The 18401-nt window shown below is 38.6% G+C and overlaps 1 protein-coding gene across 2 annotated transcripts in view; it reads left to right on the top strand.

The window, feature by feature from the left end:
* Positions 1–5537: 5537 nt before the first annotated feature.
* The window catches only part of LOC142141590 (interleukin-1 receptor type 2-like), a 33973-nt gene continuing 21109 nt past the window's right edge, over positions 5538–18401 (top strand). The window contains exons 1-4 of one of the 2 annotated variants that reach the window (XM_075200214.1): positions 5538–5863; positions 6986–7080; positions 12618–12879; positions 17202–17382. In XM_075200214.1, coding sequence (XP_075056315.1) covers positions 7002–7080; positions 12618–12879; positions 17202–17382 — 522 coding nt within the window. In that variant the 5' untranslated portion in view covers positions 5538–5863; positions 6986–7001. The remainder of the gene's footprint in view (positions 5864–6985; positions 7081–12617; positions 12880–17201; positions 17383–18401) is intronic. The other variant, XM_075200215.1, reaches the window with a different exon arrangement.

Below are 18401 nucleotides of genomic sequence, written 5' to 3'. Positions count from 1 at the left end.
CAGCGATAACAGCTTCCACTCTTCTTGGAAGGCTTTCCACAAGATGTGAAGTGTTTCTGTGGGAGTTTGTGCCCATTCATTCTGTAGAGCATTTATGAGGTCAGGCACTGATGTTGGACGAGAAGTCCTGGCTCGCAATATCCGTTCCAGTACATCCCAAAAGTGTTCGATGGGGTTGAGGTCCGGGCTGAGTGCGGGCCAGTCGAGTTCTTCTACATCGAACTTTTCAAACCATGCCTTTGTAGTCCTTGCTCTGTACACTGGGGCACAGTCATGTTGGAATAGAAAAGGGCCTTCCCCAAACTGTTGCCACAAAGTTGGAAGCATAGCATTGTCCAAAATGACTTGGTATGCTGAAGCATTAAGATAGCCCAAACCCTGAAAAACAGCCCCATACCATTATCCCTCCTTAACCAAACCTCACAGTTGACATAATGCAGTCAGGCAGGTAACGTTCTCCTGGCATCCACCAAACTCAGACGCGCCTATCTGACTACCAAACAGAGAAGTGTGATTTGTCACTTCATAGAACATGTTTCTACTGCACCACAGCCCAGTGTAGGTGTGACTTAAACCACTCCATCCGACGCTTGGCATTGGTCTAAGTGATCTTAAAATGGAAAAGAAAAGGTCTGGGGCACTGAATGTGTTGAAAAAAGACAGTAATTCAATAAAAAAAATATACCAAATGCAGCTGCTCATGGGAGAGAGTGTCAATCCTCCTCTTTAAGTATAACCATAAGAAAAATCATAGAGCTGCGCAAACGGAATCTGATCAAAAGGTCATAAAATATCTTCAATAAAATACCATATATATCCAAGGAATCAATAACATATACAAGTTTTAATAATGCATAAAAACAACAGCTATAACAGAAAATCAGACAATTGTACAAAAAATATATTCTCAATAATGAACCATATATCACTAGACAGGTCTCACAAACCAATTAAAACTGCAAATATATGAATGAAATCAAAGGGTTGTCCCAACAGTTTTAATTGTTGATCAGATTCCATTTGCGCTGTTGTTTTTTCTGTTGGTTTTGGTGATGTGAGGCTTGCATGCAGCTGCTCAGCCATGGAAACCCATTCCATTAAGCTCCCACCGCACAGTCTTTGTGCTTACATTAATGCCAGTGGAAGTTCGGAACTCTTCAGCTATGGAATCAGCAGAGCTTTGGCGACTTTTACGCACCATGCGCCTTAGCATTTGTTGATTTTACGTAGTCTGTTGTTCCTAAACGCTTCCACTTTCTAATAATATCACTTACAGTTGACCGTGGATAATCCAGCAGAGATGGAATTTCACAAACCCTCTTATTGCAATGGTGACATCCTATCACAATACCATGCTTGGTCACTGAGCTCTTCTGAATGACCCATTATGTATCACAAATGTTTGCAAATGGAGACTGCATGGCTAGGTGCTTGATTTTATACACATCTGGCAATGGGTCTGATTGAAACGCCTCAATTCAATAATTAACAGTTGTGGCCAAATACTTTTGTCCATATAGTGTATATGCTTTGAGGTTCACATACGGTGATGTTATAATCACTAGGATTTAGGCTATATTTGAATCAAGACTGGTGATCTAAAATGTACATGGAAATATATATTAAATTTAGGGATTACAGAGCAGGAAGTGCTGAGGCATATGCTGAAAATATCAGTGAGATGAACATGTGTTAATGTGTAACAATACTTTGTCTTCTGCTTTACTAGTCTATAAATATAATTGATGGTGATGCTACAGCTTTTTTGAAAGAAAAGTAAAACTAGTCAGTAAAAGTTTAATGGAACTCTGTGGTTTCAAGATTCAACTTCCCTTTCACTGTGGATTATAAGACTTATTATAACTAAATTGTCATCACCATTCTATGTAATAAAACCATATCCTTTCACACATTCTATCCTTTTGTATATTTGCTAAAGAATATCTTGATGAAATCACTTTTGAACTGCTATAAAGCACAGTAATTATTATCAAGTACCTTTCAGATTGGTAACTAGTATGGTTCTGTTCCCTGATCAGAAGATATAGATATCCCATTTATGTAGGTAGGCTCTCATTCTGCAATCTAGTTCTGAAAGCACAGGCATATTGGATCATTTAAGATTTCAGTATGAGCAATCCAATCCCTTCTTGTGGGGAAAAATGGATTTGCAAGCCTATGGGAAAAAGGATGAAAAAAAAAATAACTGATGAAGGTGACTGATGGGGACTAGTAAAGTGAGGATCTCACTAGGGGTGTCTGCAGGTGAATAGGTTGGTCTTTATCTCTGTACTTGTCCCTGCACCCTAGTTTTCCTAGTATTTGATTTTTTGGGAGTCTTTTGATGCCTATCCTGCACAAATAGCACGCTGCTTATCTGTCTTTACTATACACTAGAATGGGAATGATACCGGCGGAAAGAGGAGTTTTTAAGATCTGAATGAATTCATTTCTGCCTTATTGATTAAGCAGGGGATGACTGGCCTAGGCACCAGAGCAAAACTTTATCGTGCATAAGAATGTAATGTTGCCCAGCATGCTCACAACTGCCCAGTTGCAGCATTTATTACTGCAGCTGAACCATTGGAATCTGTCCCAGTTATGTCATATATTACTTCATTGCCAATGGCTACATGCATGACCAGAGTTCTGTAATTTGAGGATGGGCATGGTTTTCTAGGCCACAATCCATTGTTACAAATTGGTTGGAAAATAGAGGGATTTGTTGCCAGAAAAAGAACCGTCAAAGGCTACAATCCTGGAAATCACCTCTTACTTCACCCCATCTTTAAAACCATGCAATTTATTTTTTTATCAAGCACATTATCTTGGGTTTGCCAACTAGTAGTCCACCCCTGCTCTTCCCCCATCACCACTATTTATATTCTCCAAATGGGGCTGACTATAAATAACTTCAATTCTCTGAATTGCGCAAAAATAACAGTTTCTCTCCATTTTTGTGGCAATCCAATGTTGGACTCTGTTTTGCATATTGTTAAGATTCTTTTCGCCTAAGATGCACGCCTAACCTCCACTCTCAAAGATGCCTCCACATCCTATCAGTACAACTTGCAGAGAAGTAGAAAAATCTCGAGTTGCACTGTGCAAAAGCATAAAAGCCCAACTTCCTAGCACTTTAGTATTAACTCTTTCAGTAAAATAACTTTTTGTTTTTTTTGTTTAAGTACTGCTCAGTTATAGCTTAAATTAATTATGAGTGAGGGGACTTTAGGACAATCTTTTGTTATATGTGTTATTTTGTTTATGTTGTTTGGTTTATTACATTGCTTGAAGTTTGTCTGGAATGTACTTTGCCAGTGAAGCGCAGCATGGAAGTACAAAATGGATCTATTAAAAATACAGGATGAAACCAAAACTGAAGTCATGTTGTTGTGTGGAAATGACTGTGGGCCCTCATTGCTTGGCTAGGAGTCTTCTCCACCTCTTTAACCTAATAATCTCATTTTGCACTGCTCATCCATACTTTGCTAGGAATGCCCTTGCTCTATCTAACTTCTCAACTATGTTGCTATACATACCAGTTGTCCTGATTGGAGGCCAATCTACTGCTGTCCCACATATTTGGACTTTTATCCCATTCGGGAGCGGTTGAGAGATATGTCCTACTAAGAGATGCCCCTTCAATGCCTCCAGTACCAGTCCCAGCTGCACGAGACATTGAAGGGGATGATTTTAAGGAGGGGGCGAAGTGGCGGCCTATGTGCTGGACACATCTATGGAGTTACTGCACATCCCCATTGTCACAAGGCCACTCCCGCACTCTGTCCCGATTCTTATATGGTAAATGTTGGGAGGTATGAGCTTGATCTTTAAACCCATATACCTTGATCGAAATCAAGGCACAGTTGCGCAAAGTAAGATACATGGCAGGTCCAAAACTGCTGATTGCCCTGCACAGTGGGAGATTTGCGCTTTGTTAATGACTTCAAAATTCGCATGGGTATAAAAATCAACTCATACAGGAAACTTGCTTTATTTCAAATTGAATTGTGTGTATTATAAGGAATAAAGTACCCCTTACTGTGAAATCTAAAGCTTCTACAAGTCACCTCATCATTTCATGATCTGTTTAAAAACTCAGTGCCTTTATATGGAAACAGAGCTCGGTGGCTTCTAATGTCCTTAGATTTTACAGTGGATGATACATTAGTCCCATTACATATGCTTAATGGCCAGAGAAAAAAGTCTATGAACCCTTAAATGAATTTCTGCCACCCGAGACAGCTCAGTGTCCACTAGCAAATTTTAGCATGGTGGCAAGTACACAGCAGTGGCCAATGAGCAGCAGCCCATCATTAAAAGGTGCCTTTAGGTTTAAAAGTCAGGTGCTGATTTGTCGAAGGGAGAAAAGCCTTTTTGCTGGAGAAAACTGATGATGTTTTTATCTCATCCTATATATTATTAGGATTACCGCTGGTGGTAACCTCTGTTGGGGGGGGGGGAGTCTATTTACCAAGCATTGAGGCAGTACTTCCTTTTCTTTGGAACACCATTTTCACATGACTCCACAATAGAAGCATTATTTTAAAGCTTTATTCTAAGACAGCATTTCATTTAAAACAGTACTATTTAAATAAGTTTATCTATATAAAAGAAAGGCACTTGTTAATTGTAAAAGCTCCACTGTAGCTCAGCTGCACCGCTTGATTCAGCATTTTCAAATCTGCCTGTCTATGGGATATTAGAAAACAGCTGTTCAGTTTTGAACGAATAGTTTAGTTCAATTTAATGCATTTATTGGTGACCTCAATGAAATATATATATATATAGCAGGAGTGTTATATATGGAGGCTAAAGGCTGTAGCTCCGATAAAAGCACAGGAAACAAAAATTGTAAAGTAGCGCTGGTATTCATTAAAATATACTTGGTGATGGGTCCTTTTTAGAGTATTAAAACACAAATTTATATTTAACAATTACGGTAGTTGTAGATCTTCTTGATTAACTATTTACCTATTTTACTCTGAGTAGAGATGATGGCTTCTGTGGTTCTGTTTCTGGGGAGGTTCTTGGTATTGGGCCAATAGTTCTAGCAAATCCAGCAAGAAGGTGCAATTATGGATTCTTATTCTTATTGGGATTTGGGTATTAGGGATGCAGTCTAAGAGTAATAAAGAAGCCCCCACTTGCCATTTTTATAGAATGTATAGTAAAAAAATAAAGGTTCCACAGCACTACCCATAGAGGTCTGGCGCGTACAGGAAAATGACAAAAAGTACAAAAGTGACTAAATTAATTAAACACAAACAACAAAATGACATTAAAACCTTCCAAATTACGTAATTACTTATGGAAAGCACTAGTGATAGAGGGCACTGTAGGTGAGAGCTTACATTCCCAATTCCATTTGTTTTAGTTCAACCTTCACAACCCAATCAGCTGGCCACTAAGTTTTACCTGTATTTAACCTTTACTGACCAACATCAGTGAGTTAAATAAAGTACTCTCATTGGTGAGCAGAGAGTTCACCCTTAATACTTAAGTATTATTTTATATAAGAAATAAGGAACCTGTTCTGTGCTTTCCCTTCACATTTCCTCACTTGCACAATCAGGATATTGAGGGGGACCTGGAAAATGTCTGAACTATTTTAGACATCATTTTGATTGAGAAATGACTGAGGAAGTTCCACCATACACACGCAGGAGGTATATAAACATACACACTATACTTGTGTCCAATGGTCACACATTTTTGCACTACACAGATAAATGCAGTTGACCATTACTGCAAACACTGTTATTTATATACAAAATAGTTCACAAAGTTCAAGGCATTTACTGGCTAAACAGAAATTATATATATAACGGATAGCTTAGTAACCGGAGACCACTCAAGAGAGGTAAGACCCATTTCATTTTTGCCTTTATTATTTGCATCAGTATTTGTATAACAAATATATTGTTATTAATAGTGATATTTTATCATTTCACTGAAAATCTTTATTTTATTTGAATTGTGATTTCTATGAATATCAAATTGAAGATTTATTTAATTTCTAGAATTTACATGTTTACACATAATTGCACAGAACACTCAATAATGTAGTGTCTAATTCCTTATTCCCATTTTATCCTACACATACAGCAGCCTCAGTGTACATATATAATGAAAGGGGATCAAAGTTGCCCATTTCTACAAAGAGAACTGTCAAATGTGTATAGCACTATCCTTAAATTGTCTGTTTGCTATTATAACTACGGCTTCAGATAAGTTTTATTCTCTATGTTGGAAATGTCTGTAAATTGCTGCATTTTGTACCACAATTGAGATGTGGTTGAATGATAATTATAGGAGGTAAATTTATCAAGTTGCGGGTTTGAAAAAGTGGAGATGTTGCCTATAGCAACCAATCAGATTCTGTTTTTTTTATTTAGTACATTCTACAAAATGACAACTATAATCTGATTCGTCACTATAGGAAACATCTTCACTTTTTCAAACCCGCAGCTTGATACATTTGCTGTATCTCCCCTAGATGTGCTTCTAGTGAAGCAGAAGCATTCAGTTATAGTTTAAAATAAACAATTATACAGTTTTTTTTCACCACTTGTTTTAGCTAAGGGCTTGTGTGTGAACTTGCTCACACGGCAGCATTGCACATGCAACACAACAGGAGGATACAACTTTATAAATATGGCATCAAAATAATTAATTGCGGTGCCTACATACACCTCTGTTGTTCACGTAGGCAGCATAATTGGTGAGTTTTCATTGTTTTTCTCTGACTAGCGTATTCCACTAGTGTTTGTGTGAACAGCAGGAAAGTGCAGGCACTGAGATCAATGATCCTTGTGCCTGTAGTATTTTCACTATGTTTTACATGCATTGTGTTCTGTTTGAAATGAGCAAATTGCACAAATAGGATCATCTTAGTAAGGTACTTATTCTGTCGGTCAATTATACTCATTAGCATGAATTGCCCACTGGTGTCTTTAAAACATGTCAACATTTTATCCAACAGATTGTTTCAAAAAAATATGTGGTTTCCATTGATTGTGTTCGGGACCGGGTTGTTGGAGACATCTGGGTTAAGCATTTACCATATGAACAATGAAGGTAAAGCAAATATTATATGGTGTATGTTTATGTAGTTGTATTTCACTTGAGACACTCATTTGTAAATCAGCAGTGTGATGGAATTGTGTATTAATGCTGTATCCTTGTTGTTGTTAATATTTCTTTATTTATCTTTTATTTGCCAATTGTACATCTTGATGTATTGTGTCTAATTGAATTAGGTTAGATTAACTTGTTCCTTGACCTTTCCTTTTCTTCACAAGTAGTTCTGAAAGCAAACATTACTTTATTAATGCAAATTAAATGTAGGGTCTCTAACCAACATATATTTACTGTGTCTATTTTTGTTGTAATCAAAAGTAAGCGGTTGCTTTGATTCCCCCTACCAGGCACTCTGCTCTCTTACTGTCTCCCCCCCCCCCCCCATCCCTCCCTCTCCCTTCCTCCCTATTTTTACATCTTACATTTTTAAAATCAAAATTTCGTAAAAAGACATTGCCGATTTATTGTTCTTCGTTGTGTTCTTTTTCTCTAATACTGTGTTGCTGGACATTTCTTTTTTGTTTGTACTTGTTGTCATTTCAAAATAAGAAAATAAATAAAAAAGTAATACTCGATGGGGGCTGCGGTATGGGCAATTTTATCAAGCTTCGAAAAGGGTAGATTTTCAAGCTTGACCCCGATGACTTACGTCATCTGAAGATGGCGTTAGTCATTCAGTCTTATGGGGAGAGCATTGCAACAACAGATTGATATATGCAGGTAGTCACAGTAGTTGTAGACTTGGTAGTACAGCAGGCTATCAGGCAGTATCATCATCATCATTTATTTATATAGCGCCAGCAAATTCCGTAGCATTTTACAATTGGGAACAAACATTCATAAGACAATACTGGGTAATACATACAGACAGAGAGGTAAGAGCGCAGTAACAGTATTATGCACATGTTGTTGTAATGCACTCTCTGATACACTGCACGTCCATGCAGGTTATATTGTGCTTGTAGGCAGACTCTCCTAATATATATTAGGAGCCTCTAGTTACTGTTAGAAACACATTGAGAGCTTTTTCAGATACAGGTATGCAGTTAGTATAGACTGCGTCCGTTCAGTGCAGTGTCTAGATGGAAGTCTCGGCATTAAGCTGCACTTCTGGTTCACGGCACTTTGGCGCATGCGCAGTAGCGCTAAAAGGACTTTAGAGTCCTGCCGCATTTCCTCTTCACTAGACCATCGGGAAATGCTGCAGTTGCTACAAAGGAGATCATCGGATCACCTCTGCGGCGGCCTTGCTGCTCTCCCCTGTTCTGTTTAAGGCAAAAAGCATCTTTACATGGGAGATTCTAGGTTGTGCAAGTGCAAGAATGGCTGCGGTTCAGAACCCGCAGTCTTTATTTGAAAAAAAGTCATCGCTTGGACAGCTTCCTATCGGATGTGCTGTCTCGAAATTACTTCTATATAATAAATTGTCCCGAAAAGTCATCTGTCATTGTTGCAGTGACAGATGATACTTAACAGGTTGTACTCTGATAGCTTCCCCATCTCAAGATGGCGACAGCTGGGGGTAATGTTAGTTTTCCTTTTTTATTCTATTTTTATCTTTTTTTTTTTTTTTTCAGCCAATCTGGAATTGTATTTATTTATGCACATTGTACCATATTTGTGACATATTTGAGCCTTTATTGAGCAAGGTACTAAGGTGAATTGAATGGAAAAGTAATTATGTCCTCCCTTGACAGTGTAAGTTGTACATTTGTATAAAAGCCTAAAATCTTAAAGTACCTGAAAGCCTCCACAACCCTGGAAAGCCTTCACATAAACACAGTCCAAACAGTCCTTTTTTAGTGCAAATCCATGTGCTTTTCCATTAATATAGACACACAGCATACTGGAAACTGATCTCCCTTTTCAGACATCACAGGTTATCAGGTCCTTCCATGACTCTGGCTTTGTACTGGTAAAAATACTAAAAAATGAGTGTTGTTGTAATATCCCTACTACAACACTTGCTTAATACATGGAATTCCCTTTGCTATAAAAAACATTTTTTTTTTTAAATAAAGTCTTTTCAAAGGTGGGTTCTTTGATCTAAAACATGAATAAGACAAAGCAGATGCATGATTTGAGACACACGGCCAAGGCAGACCGCATACGGGGTTCGCCTTGAATTTCAAAACATTGCGTAATACAAAATGTCAATAACTTATTGATTTGACAAGTGGAAAAGGAACTGACAACTAGGGCATCCCATCACCCCTCTTTGCCCTTCCCTTTCCTACTCCATATATCTCCTCTCTGTACTCTTATTTCTTTCTCAATAGCGCTTTGTTTTAATGAAAGTGAGGCGCTTGTGTTTACAGTCATGACTTTATTTCCAGTGTTGACTATATGTAATATTAAATGTCCCTCCATTTACAACAGTTACAATTCAGAGATGCACAAATAATCGGACAAACATACATTTGTGCTGCTACTCCTAAAGATCCACAAATTTTTCCAGGATTCAACCCAGTTAATAGAATACATGAGAGGAGAGAGCAAACAGTGCAGTAGGCATAAACACCAACAATACATACATTAAGTAAAGAATGTAGCAGATTTAGATTTCTGGGAGGGTTGGAGTTCACTTGTTGCTGCAGGGTTGTATATTTGTGTACTAGTGTCACCTGTAACTGGAAGTATCAGGATTTATTGTGTCCCAGTCTGTATTTAATGACACCAGTTGCATTCTTCTATCTGTTAATATATTGACTATATTTGATTGTTTTCTGAAATGTGTGTAGACTTGCTTCTTAATAAAAACAATTGGTGCATGACCCCCAAATCTTGTCATGTCACACTTGCCCTTACAGACTTCTTGTGCTGCTTTGCACATAGTTTTGTATCTCAGTTAGTGGAGCTCTTTACAGTGCTTGTTTTGTTTCCTATTAGGAACATATATATATTATTAATATACCTTTCTGAGGGAGCTGAGATTGAGAGAATAACCTTATGTAGAGGGTTTCGAGAGAGACTGGACAGAGAGATGTAGGAGAGAAGTGTTTTCAAGGAGCATTTGCCGACTTTGTGAGAGATAATTTAGAGAGCAGCTAGACCTTAATTAAATGGGAGCTAGAATCTGAGAGTGTGGGTGCACACTATGAAATACTTATGCGAGTCACAGAGGGGAGAACTCAGGAATCCTAGTCCGAACGATCACCCGGTCCAATGAAATCACATACATGTTATGTTAAACCCAATGGGTTGACATAGTTACCTGGGACTCATAGAGGGGTCACAGTGGGTGAGATGACAATAAGAGATTATATTATGAGTTGTTGTTATTAATCCAATTTTTTTAATATTTGTTAGGTGCTAAGTGCATTTGCCATGGGGGAAATCGGGGGAAACATAAAACAGGGTGATGACAGATTCATTTTTAGTAAGCATTTATTATAAAATCATCCCATGACAGAGCATCCGATAGGAGACTGTCCCGGCAATTATTTAACTTACCTTAAAAGTCCTGCTGTCTGTCTCTTCTCTCCAGTCACTATGGCAAAATTGCTTTGCGCCTGCGCAGAGATTGATTTACAACTGTGACCGAAGGGGAGACCAGGTAAGCTGTAGTGAGGGATCCGAAGATCCATCTACCGCAATTCTCTCTCCATTCAATAGCTAATGGCATCTTCAGATGGTGTTAGCTATTGTGGAGAAGTTCTGAATTTTTTTTGGGAACTTGTTAACTCACGCTAAATAGCCCCATAGAAATCTATGGGGACTGCTTTTGCGTACAAAGACAGTGGGACCGCAGTAGATATCGGTCCTATAGTTATAAATAACTAGCATATATAAAAATACATTTTTCAGGGGATTTAAGGCTAAACGGACCTTAATAAATAGGCCCCACAGATCTATGTAAATGCTCTATAGTGGGGTTACTTGTACATGAGGGTCCCCTTGTATCCACTACTGCTTGGAAAAAAAATGGTTGTCCGTTGGCCCAAAGAAACAGTCCTAAAATCTAAGGATTCATCAGAGTTTGAAATGTGCCAAGTATGATGCTGTGTACACTGTTTCTCATTGATACAGTGTACACAGCATAAATAACCTTTAAGAAATAGACATTCTTCTACAATTTTCTCTTTCTATACTGATGTATAGATTATACATCGTCTGTTTTCTTTATGCTTTATTACTTGATGTTTATTAAAGTGAGCATTTAAAATACAATTTTTTTATAATCCTGTTCAGTAGTTAGATGATGATGGGTTATGTACTATTGTTGTACACTAACAGTTTATCTAGGCATTGTATTTAAATGTTGGAGCAATACATAGTATTGCAGAAATGTACACACTTTTACATAATATTGTTGTGAGTGATTAGAATGATATATTAATAAAGGTGCAATCACACGTAGACTTTTCTCTTAATTAGCAAGGTTTATACTTCTTCAACATGAAGCAGAAGCTTTGTTTTTCTATGATGTTCTCCTAAAATGCAGTGCTCCCTTTGTGATCTTGCAAATGCAACACTGTTGGGGGAGTTATGGCTTCCACTGCAAACAATAAAGACAAAAATAAAATGCATGTTTCCTGAGTCAGTCAGTCAGGAATGTACTTGGTGGCCACATGATGGCAGGGTTTTATGCTATGAACCTTCAATTGCCTCTACTGACTACTTTATATGTCATGTGACAGTGGTTGCTATAGTAATTGTTTGATACTTAGGAATAGAGATGAGCGGGCTCGGATATCTGAAATCCGAGCCCACCCGAACGTTGCTGATCCGAGACAGATCCGGGTATTCCCGCCAAATGCAAAACTGAAACCGAGGCTCTGAGTCATAATCCCACTGTCGGATCTCGCGATACTCGGATCCTATAAATTCCCCGCTAGCCGCCGCCATCTTCACTCGGGCATTGATCAGGGTAGAGGGAGGTTGTGTTAGGTGGTCCTCTGTCCTGCTATATCTCGTGCTGTGCTGGGGAAATAACAATGCCCTTAGAAGGACACAGCACAGCATGAAAATTTTTAAAAAAAGTTATAAAAAAAATAAAATAATTATAAAAAAAAGAATATAAAAAAAAATATCCAAAAACAATCCTGCCGTATAAGTCCATTGGTACTGCAATATTACAAAGTTCACTGATTCTGCAGAATAGACTGGGAATTAGTGGAAATGAATGTTATTGAATGTTATTGAGGTTAATAATAGCGTAGGAGTGAAAATAAACCAAAAAACTTGATTTTAGCACTTTTTATGTTTTTTTCAAAATAAATCCGAATCCAAAACCTTTCGTCAGGTGTTTTGCAAAACAAATCCAAACCCAAAACCTCAAGCAAATCCGAATCCAAAACACAAAACAGGAGACACCAAAAGTGGCCGGTGCACATCCCTACTTAGGAAACAATAAATCATAAGTAGGAACTTGAATCAAAACTGTAAGGGAACTGCATTCATCTACTTACAAATAACTGGAGTGATTTATTTAATACCTCATTTTTAGAAGACTTTGCAGATATAAATATAGTTGATAAGGATTTAAAAAAAAAAACTAGCACATCATTGATTTATTTTTGTTCTTTATATAGAAAACTGTCAAGTGCAGATCACACATGATGTGAGCTATTTTGTGCTAAATGAAGAACCAGCAATCATCAAGTGCCCAGTATTCCATTATTTTCAGCTGGACCTTTCTAATGCTCATGGCCAACCATTTCATTTGGAATGGACCCAAAATGGTTCTGAACATTTCAATGTTGGTGATGACTCTAGAATACAGACAAATGAAGAAGCCTTGTGGTTCCTGCCAGCTTTAACAGAAGACAGTGGGTCCTATACTTGTGTTCTGAGGTTTGTTCCACTATCATTTTAATATGCTAAGTTACCATATAATTTTCATTTTGGTACATTTCACCTTTCTCTGCACTGAACCATTTACTTACATCTAATGAGGCACATCTATTCAATGAATACCAGGTGAAAGGGTGACTGTAAGGCTGTACTTTTTGCAGAGTACTTTTTTATTTAGTCATTGTGCAACACACTTTTATTTCTACAATTCTGAGTTGCAATGTATATGTCAGGCTTCGAGGAGCGTAGACTAGATTGTAGAGAAACCATTAACTGCTGTTAGCGTAGCTGAACCAGGAGGTGCAGAGTCTAACGTACCCCTCAAGGAGTTTTGGGCTTCACTGCAAAGGGTACACAGGTCGCAGTCCTCCTGGACAGTTACCAGTGTAGTGATAGAGAATGGTCAGAACGATCCGGGTCAGAAGTCAAGCGGAGACATGCGGTACCAACGGGAGATCCACAGAGAAGCCAGACAAGCCAGGGTCACACCGGAAGAATAAGTAGCGGAATTCAGAAGAATAGTCAAAACTAGCCGGGGTCACAACAGAAACGTAATCTCAATCCAGAAGAGAAGTCAGAGAAGCCGGGTCAGAACCAATACACAGGAGCAGGAACACAAATAGTTGTAGAACAGAAGACCTGATACTCTGGCACACTAATGGTGCAAGAGGCAGGTCTAAATAGAGGCTGCCACTCTGGGATAGACGGAGGAGAGGGGTGGTCAACTAAGTTGACCGCCGCACAGTGAAGCGTCAATGCGCATGTGCGTGACGGTGCAAGATGGCCAGGGGCACTGCTGGCCTGTACATACTTGCGGACATCTGAACCCATAGAAGACCACCAATAGCATTTGGAGAGGAAAGACACCGTCTTCTTGTAGCCTGGGTGACCAGCGAATTTGCAATCGTGGGCCCAACATAACTTGGAGTGGAGATGAGGTCTCACAAAAGAACGTCCAGGAGGAGGAGACTTCACAGAAGAGTTGGTTAGAACTACAACTTGAACGGGACTGAGGATGGGCTTACAATTCAGATGCACTAGGGAATGGGAATTATCAAAGAATCTTGTTAAGGCATCCTCTCTGAAATTTTTGGAACCAGGACGGTAAGTGAGAATGAACTGAAGTCTGGAAAAAAAAGTGACCAGCGAGCCTGGCGGAAATTGAGACATTGTGCTTCATGTACATAAGTTAAACTCTTGTGGTCAGTCATCACCATCACAGGATGTTGAGCCCCCTCCAAAAAGGTAACTCCACTCCTCCAGAGTGATCTTAATGGCTAGGAGCTCTTTATTGCCTATACCATAATTTCTCTCACAGGCAGATAATTTTTTAGAGAGGAATCCACAGGGTTCAAAGATTCAGAAGAGGACTTTTGAGATAAGACAGCCCCTATTTCGACAGACAAGGCATCTACCTCCATAAAAAAGGGTCTCTCTTGGTCAGGTTGCTTGAGTACTGGGGCAGAAATAAAGGCCTCCTTAAGAGACGGCATCCTGCGGCCAGACTTTGCAACAGGCTCCTTTAAGTGTCAAGGCTGTGATAGGAGCAATATGAGAAGAGAACCCTCTGATTAATTGATGGTAGTTTACATATCCGGTAAACCGCTTTGTGACTCTAAGACCACAGGGTTGTGGCCAAATGAGGATGGAGTCTGCCTTCTAAGGGTCAATTTGGAGACCTGTCCCCGAGATGAGGTAGCCAAGGAAGGGAACTTGAGAACTTTTGAAAAGACATTTGTCAAGTTTGCAATTCAGGGAATGGGCCGGGAGAGAACCACTTTGACATGACTGCGATGAGAGAGCAAATCTGGAGAAAATACAAGGATGTCATCGAGATAGACAATCACTGACTGATATAGGAGGTCTCTGAATCTCTTGTTGATGAATTCTTAAAACACAGCAGTGGCATTGCAAAGGCCGAAGGGCATTACCAGGTATTCGTAGTGCCCGTCACAAGTATTAAAAGCCGTCTTCCACTTGTCTCCTCTACGAATGCATACCAGTTTGTAAGCTCCTCTAAGGTCTAGTTTGGTGAAGACCTGAGCTCCGTGAATGTGGTCAAATAGCTCTGGAACGAGAGGGAGCTGGTAGCAATTCATGATATGGCATTCAGGCGACTGTATTCAATACAGGGTCTCAAAGAGCCATCCTTAATCTGGTCTGAAAGTCCTTGCCAGAAGGTGTCAACCAAAGCCTCGTTCCATTTTAATTTGGAAGCTAATGTTTGAAATTTAACAGTATATTGTCCCGCTGAGAGTGACCCCTGCCGGAGGGCAAGAAGACTTGAGGCAGCTGAAGACACCCGACCAGGCTCGTCAAATACTTGGCAGTAGTTCTCAATAAAAATTTAAGAGTTCCCATAAAGGGAAAGCCCAGGCTAGTTCCTGTCCGATAAGAAGGGAAATGATGTAAGCAAATTTAGCTCTCTCAGTGAAAAACTTCTCCGGGGCGAGTTTTTTCAATGGCTTGGAGAAGAAGTTGATCATGATGACTTGTGTATGTGTATCTTTGAATGTTTAGAGATAAATAATCTGATCAACAAAATGCAACATCCTAAAATGAATAACCAGCACTATAAAGCCTAGGCGGGTTTCAAATAAAGCAGGGGGACGAAGAGCATGGAGTCCTTCTAAAGTCAGAGGCAGGAAGGGCTGGTCACACCATAATGTAAACTAGACTCACTCTGGTCAGAGTAGGACTGAAGCCTCTATGGTGGGTCACAAAGCATGTGGTGTCCCTACTCTCAAAGACTTACAGTCCTCTTCTCTTTCTGGCACCCCTCAGTGCACCTAGTATAATGGGACCGCTCCCAATTTATATATATATATATATATATATATATATATATATATATATATATATATATATATATATATATATATATATATATATATATATATATATATATATATATATATATATATATATATATATATATTAATTATATTAATTATATTGTGTGTATATATATATATATATATTTATATTATATTATATTATATATTATTTATTTATTTTTTTCTTATTTAAATAAAGTCTCCCTGAAAACTCTTTTGCCACTTAAAAAAAAATAAAAAATCTTCAGCTATGTAGTCCAATTGGTATCTTCTTGCTTGGTAATCCAGACGGAATAAAAGAAAAGAAAAAATTAACCTATGCAAACTGCTTGCTACGAGCACCTGGCACCCAATGATTATAAACTGAATTATCCTGGACAGGTTTTTCCGGTCAGCCATCTCAATCAGTTTTCCCATTTTGCGGCTTGTGATTGGTTGACATATGCAAAAACAGCTTTTGATTGGCTGAAGAATAAAAGCTTATCCAGGTTAATTCACTTCACTGGCATTTAGCAATTCATCTGGATTGGTGAGTAAGAATATTCTCACTTATTTATGTTGTCAAATAAGTGTTTTCTTTTTACTAAAGGGGTAGGAGAGGTTTAGGGGAGTATTTATTTTAATTTAAAAAATAAAATTTTAGCCCTTTTTTATGTGTTTCATTTGCTCATTTATTATACATTACTTTAATGGGGCAAGCACCTTAGTGACATTTTTTCCATTATACTGGGTGGCAAAGTTGCCATTCCAGAGTCCCAATTTATTTTGACATTATCCCAGCACTCGCAGCCCAGTGGTGTTGACTGGAGCCCCAGCACTGTTGAGCATGGTTAGTAGTCTTTGAAGTGCTGCTTAATTTTTAGCCACATCCATGGAGGCTCCAATCACTGCAGCAGGGGGGTCTCATACTCTTTGTCCTGCTGTTTTAGAGGAAACCAGCCCAGGCTGTCTAGTGCTGGAGCTAGTTATGGGTTTTTCTATTACCAAGTTTTCCCATTCATTAGAATTGTTTTTTCAATGTTTTATGACATCTGGTGGTAAAAAAGGGGTACTCCATTTAAAAAACAAAAGAACTTGACATTTAAGACATTGGAATATAAACTTCATACAATTTGATGTTTCCTTAAGTGCCATGGCATCTAAAACGAATGGCAGCTTGACAAACCAGGTGTCAATTTAACGCTTGCTACATCTGTAGTTTGACCTGTGCTCCATCTAAAACAACACTCAACACAAGTAATCTATCTTGAATGTGGTCTCACATTTAAAAAGAGGGCTCTCTGCATCTCTTTTTTACTTAAATAATCAATGTCAGAAGATTCAAACTGCACACCATTGTTTTCAAAAATAAGTAAGCCTAACTCTCACACTCATTACTATAATGCAGTAAATAAATGACAGATAAAGGGATTTTTAGCAAACAATAACTTCTTCAGTTTCTTGAAGTGAATTGACAGTTGTTGCTTATAATATATTTATTTTCAGAAATTCTTCCTACTGCATTGAAATATCAATGTCTTTGAATGTTGTGAGGGATATAGAAACATCATTGCCAGATATTGAATACCAACAAATTGCTTTTGAACACTCAGACTTTCGCATGAATTGCCCACATATAAAGGACTTTACGAAAGATTCAATGAATGTGCAGCTAAAATGGTATAAGGTATGAATTTTTAATGTATGTAACCAATTATTTAGAAAAGTGTCAGCAGTGTGATTACTGCTCAATATCTAAATATAGTGCAAGGAGTAACTTTACACGGTGCAAACATTGTGTGTGGCAATGCTGACTTTGGGCACATATTTAGTTGGCTGGACAATGGTTGGATGTAGTGCCAGATTGTCACTAGAAAACAGTCCTACTATATAAAGCTTGCTACCCTACAGATGTGTATTCACCAAAGCTAAAACATTTTGCTTAGTCTAGTGATATCACAGAGGGATAAGAGATTTTTGGAAAATTGATGATTGTGCCTATATACATTAGGTCCACCACTGACCAAGTACATTTAGCTGACTGGTAGCTAGGCAGAATAGGTACAGGGTACAATGGAGGCTGGTCACAGGCACGACGAGCAGCTGGTTTCTGCGGACGCTTTAGTACAGCCTGAGAATGCAGGGGAAGATGGAGATGCAGCAGGGTGCTGTGGTAGCTGTAGTACATGTGAAGAGCCAGGGGGCCAAGCAGCCAAGATAACCAGCGACAAAGCAGGGGTAAGGAATTCAGAAGACAGAATATCCAAAATTCAAGCCACGGTTAAGGGTGCTAGAGACCAATATATTTGAGAAGCCGGATGTCAGCCACAGGTGTCAGGTCTGCAAATATCAGGGGCTGGCTGGCAATTTTAGCCTGGGAGGCAAGATTCAGCTCACCAGCCTATTAGGTACATTTTAAAGGGAAAAAAATTCAGGTACAAAATAAGTTAGCACCTTTTAAGGTTTATTGTGCTAGAAATAATGACTGAAGTCGGTGTGACACAAACTTTGTCCATTCTTGCTGTTGTCACAGAGGTGACTGGCCATTATTAAAAAAAATTCTGCTAAAAGGGTGTATATAGGAAAAAAAAATGCATGTACCCCCCCCCCTTCACACGAAGAAAAAAACAGTATATTTACACACATATGTTGAATCGGCCTTATCTGAAGAGTCATCCACCTCAAAAACGGTAGCATTTGCGTAAG

This window comes from Mixophyes fleayi, chromosome 2 (assembly GCF_038048845.1).
Source record: "Mixophyes fleayi isolate aMixFle1 chromosome 2, aMixFle1.hap1, whole genome shotgun sequence".
In the NCBI taxonomy this organism is placed as follows: domain Eukaryota; kingdom Metazoa; phylum Chordata; class Amphibia; order Anura; family Limnodynastidae; genus Mixophyes; species Mixophyes fleayi.
The sequence above is the reverse complement of the archived record's forward strand: the minus strand, read 5'-3'. Positions and strand labels throughout refer to the sequence as shown.